This window comes from Lipophrys pholis (genome assembly GCF_963383615.2).
Source record: "Lipophrys pholis genome assembly, chromosome: 14".
Classification (NCBI taxonomy): domain Eukaryota; kingdom Metazoa; phylum Chordata; class Actinopteri; order Blenniiformes; family Blenniidae; genus Lipophrys; species Lipophrys pholis.
Window position 1 is genome coordinate 12,947,997 of NC_137633.1, and position 4,010 is coordinate 12,952,006.

A 4,010-nucleotide genomic window follows, 5' to 3' on the forward strand; every position below is an offset into this window, starting at 1 on the left:
TCATTTGACTTAATCTTGTCTCCATTTGGCCAGAGCAATAAAAAGCCAAATAACCTATAAATAGTTACAACTATAAATCTTTCTTTTAATTTCAGTGCGAGCAATGATGAGTGCACTCTGAAAATGTACTCAATTTTGTCCATTTTGTTCTAAAATCAAAGAGAAACAACTCATCTAAAGTAGACAAGCTGGGAACATCCAGGTAACTGTAAGGAAACCTGCTCTGAAAATGAAAGAAAAAAAATGTATTTATCACCTTACAGGGAAATTCTAGTCATCATACCAGCTAACCAATACAAAGGAGTGAAGCAATATGGACACACATTTCATATTTTCATTCAAATCACTGCAACATATGTTTTTACATTATTACAGCTTCAATGACGAAACACGGGTAAGATTAGATTGCATTAGGAAAACTTCATTCATCCCACTATGGAGAGGTTTCAATCATGATAAGACTAAAAGATTTTAAAGCATTAAATCATTGCAAAATATGTTGCCTGTTGTCAGGCTTACAATGACAACACACAATGTATATGCTTCTTGTGAGGAAAAACAATCAGCCCCTGATGATGAGGAAAATCCAATCCCACACTTCTGGTGTGGGTGTAAGATTTTTTTAAAATGTGCTAATCGTGGAGGTTGAGCAGCTGGAGAAGTTTGAGCAGAGTGAATTGTGGATAAAAACAAGTTGTAGGCCATGTTGTTGTGTCTCTCCATTGTCCCTGGCCCCCCGCTCCCTGACCTCCCCGCTCTGCGGATCCCGGACTTCTGATTGGCGGAGACGCGGGCCCCGTGACGTCACCGTCGCTGTCTCCAATCAGCGTGGGACTTGGGCGTTGTACTCCGCATCTCATTTCTCCATTTACAAACTCCACTCGGGGGAAAAATTGAAAGAATTCGCGTTTCCTTTCGCTCCTTCGCTCCAATTTTTTTAATTGCAAGCGCCGATTTTTTTCCTTTCGCGTGTCCGTTTGCGGTCGTTTTGATTTCAGGCCGATTCCTCGACTTCGCTCGCAGAAGGAGGCGTCGGCGTCTGGTTGAGTTTTTTTGGGGGGAGGAAGCTTTGCGGTCTTTGTTCATTCATTTGATCGGTTGGGTTCCTTTGTTGGAACAAAAGCATGGGAGCGCAAATCTCCAAAACCGCTGGAAAAGAGGAGGCTGCGGTGGAAAAACCCGCAGAAGGTGCGGCCGTTGCAGCAAAGACGAACGGACAGGTAAATGTGTGTTTTTTAAAAGGTTTAACACTTAATTGGTTAGACGAGATTTTGCCCCAATTTAGCAATGTGTTGCGTCAATGGCGTGCTCCATGTTCCCTGTAGCGCACCCCCACGCTCACCGGCTTCCAGGGAAAGTGGCCACATGGATCCAGTTTCACTGGACATTTTTTAGTTAATTATTCATTAATCTGCTATATTTTCTCCCAAATCTTAACCCTCACTAAAATGCATAATCGTATAAATACATTTTTCTCCCCCAAATTGATCTTTTGTGTATGTGAAGATAAAGCTGCACAGTAAATGTTTAATCATGAGTTTTTATATATTTTACTTGAATTATTCCATTGCTTTTGGGTTCTGGTGTGCAAACGGTGGTTTTTTTTTTCTTTTTTTCCCCACTGATCAGATGGAAATGTTTGCAGCAGGGATTTGTGGCCGCTCTCACTGGCATGGCCATTTTAAAAAATCGGTACCACGCCTTTGTTGCCAGGTTTAAGAAAGAAGCCACGTTTTTCTGCAGATAAATCCCACAAATTGACCGAACTACCCAAGAAACATTACACTCAATGGAGAAAGAAATGCTGTGAATTAAAATATGATGCATATTAACGGTCGGTAAGGCTCATTTACAAGGGGAAAACAAAAGACCAAATTCCTATGTTTGCAGGGACCCCACGCCGAACGCCCCCTGCTGGATCCACGTCTTACTGCAGTCTATCCAACTAGCCTACTGCTGAAAGCCATAGATCTGTCGTCACTCTCCTAGTAACAGATGTTGGTGCAGTTTTAGGGTTATTTTCCTATTGGTTGCAACTATTCTGAGTGCATTTAAATATCACGGCACCCCACCTTTTACAGGCGGGGGTGCACGATTTTAATTTCATGACTCCTTAAATAAACGGAACCACTATCGAATAGGATGATGTGCATGTTCAAGAATGACATTTTATTTTGTGTGAATATTCTGTTTCTTTCTAGGAGAATGGCCATGCCAAAACCAACGGGGATGCCTCCCCTTCTGCAGAGGAAGCCAACAAAGCTGACGTGCAGGCCAACGGCAGTACTCCGACCGAGGAGGCGCCTAAAGAAGACGGCGAGAAAGTAGAGGGGGCCGAGGCCAACGGAGAGAAGGAGCCTGCCGCCACAAACGGGGAGGCTTCGGCCAAACCAGAGGAAGGCACCCCGTCTACCAGTGAAGATGGCAAGCAGAAGAAAAAGCGTTTCTCCTTCAAGAAACCCTCCTTCAAGCTGAGCGGCTTCTCTTTCAAGAAAACCAAGAAAGAATCTGAAGAGGCGGCGGAGGAAGGAGCAGCCGTGGAAGGAGAGGCTGCGGCGGCGGCCGACGCCGCTCCGGCCGAAGGGGAGAAGGCGGCATCAGAGGAGGCAGCTACCGAGGAGGCCAAGCCTGCAGAGGCCGCCGAGGAGGGAGCCAAGGAGGCTGCGGCCGAGGAGCCCAAAGCGGAGGAAGTGAAGGCAGAGGAGGCTGCAGGAGAGGAGAAACCAGCTGAAACTTCACCTACTGAGCCAGAAGCAGCGGCGGCAGCCAGTCCAGAGGCCCCCGCCGAGTAATCCTGCTGAGCGAGACACCGGAATGAAGGAGACGATGTAGCCCGTCTGAAGGAATGCGAGGACTTGTCTAAAACCAGGGATTTTTTTTCTGTTAATTTTTTTTTGTTGTTGTTTGTTTGTTTTTGTTTACTACTCTGCAACCATCTCATCCATAATGACTGCAGTGTCCCTGGCAGTGATGGACAGGAGGTGTAGAGGAGAGTGTGCTGCTTCCTCACTGCTCGTTGGTGCTTGCATTTGTGACCTGGGTGAGTGTGAATGTGCGAATGTGAGTGGGAATGTTTTTTTCTACCATGAAACCATGAGTGTCAACACGTTGCTGAATTTGACATATTTAATCAAAAAAACAAAAGTATTTGGTGCTGGGCAATTGGATGTAGCAGCTAAAGCTGTGTCTGCAAGATCTGACACATTGTGATATTTAAAGGGAAAGTCCTAATCCGAGTCTTAAATGTTGTCTTTGCAGTGCACAGTTGTTTACAACTTTCTCAAGCTCAATGCTCCTGTGGACACAAACCATTCCTGAATGACCTAGATTTAGTTAACTGTCAAAAACAATAGGTGCTCGTACCTTTCCATTAGAATTCCACCATTTCAAAACTCTGTAGTAATGCACGTTGTATAGACTTTGATATTACTGGTTTTATGACTGAGATGTACCTAAATGACTGAAGTTTTTAACAGATTACCCATTGTAAATGAAGTTTTCTTGTTTTTCACCATTTGTAAGATTGAATAAAATTGGGAGATGTTTTAAGCAAATTTTGCATCAAGCTGTGATGACTACAACACCACTTTTAAAATCTCCACTTGAAAGCACACATCGGCAGTCAGGGATACAGTCTCTAAGCAGCATTTCATGTATATAACGGGGCACACCTTACTCAATATGGAATGTAACATTGACTGCAAACTGGAAATCAAGGTGTTGAGATTATTCTGTGAGTACTGCTGAAAAATAAAGCAATGAAGTGTGAATTGGCCCTCTGAGCTCATTTATTCTTAATCAGCATATGTGGCATCTGAATGAGGGGGAAAAAGCGTCTGAGTTTTTGTGGTTTTGATCATCAACCATGTGAATAAATTGACTCCTTTCTTTATAGCGCCCTCATGTGGTGCAGTGGCGATAAGACATGCAACATTTAAGTCTCGAGTTCTTCATTGGGAGTCCACATGATAGTTGTGATAATGATATGAAATAAATCAAAGACAAGGAGT

General features: G+C 43.8%; 1 protein-coding gene across 2 annotated transcripts; it reads left to right on the plus strand.

Moving 5' to 3' along the window:
• The first annotated feature begins 837 nt into the window (after nt 1–837).
• Nucleotides 838–3,774, plus strand: marcksb (myristoylated alanine-rich protein kinase C substrate b). 2 transcript variants are annotated; one of them, XM_080479721.1, is made up of 2 exons: nt 838–1,220; nt 2,202–3,774. In XM_080479721.1, exons 1-2 carry the CDS (start codon nt 1,125–1,127, stop codon nt 2,790–2,792), a joined length of 687 nt encoding a protein of 228 aa, XP_080335847.1. In that variant the 5' UTR covers nt 838–1,124; the 3' UTR covers nt 2,793–3,774. The 2 variants fall into 2 exon arrangements, with proteins under 2 accessions (XP_080335847.1, XP_080335846.1); XM_080479720.1 differs by having other exon boundaries at nt 852–1,226; nt 2,202–3,768.
• The last annotated feature ends 236 nt before the right edge of the window (nt 3,775–4,010 follow it).

Bases quoted from the DNA above. Each gene is read 5' to 3' on its own strand.
- marcksb (XM_080479720.1), top strand. From the start codon at position 1,125: ATGGGAGCGCAAATCTCCAAAACCGCTGGAAAAGAGGAGGCTGCGGTG. The intron at 1,227-2,201 runs GTGTGTTTTTTA...GTTTCTTTCTAG, and splicing joins AGACGAACGGACAGGTAAAT to GAGAATGGCCATGCCAAAAC.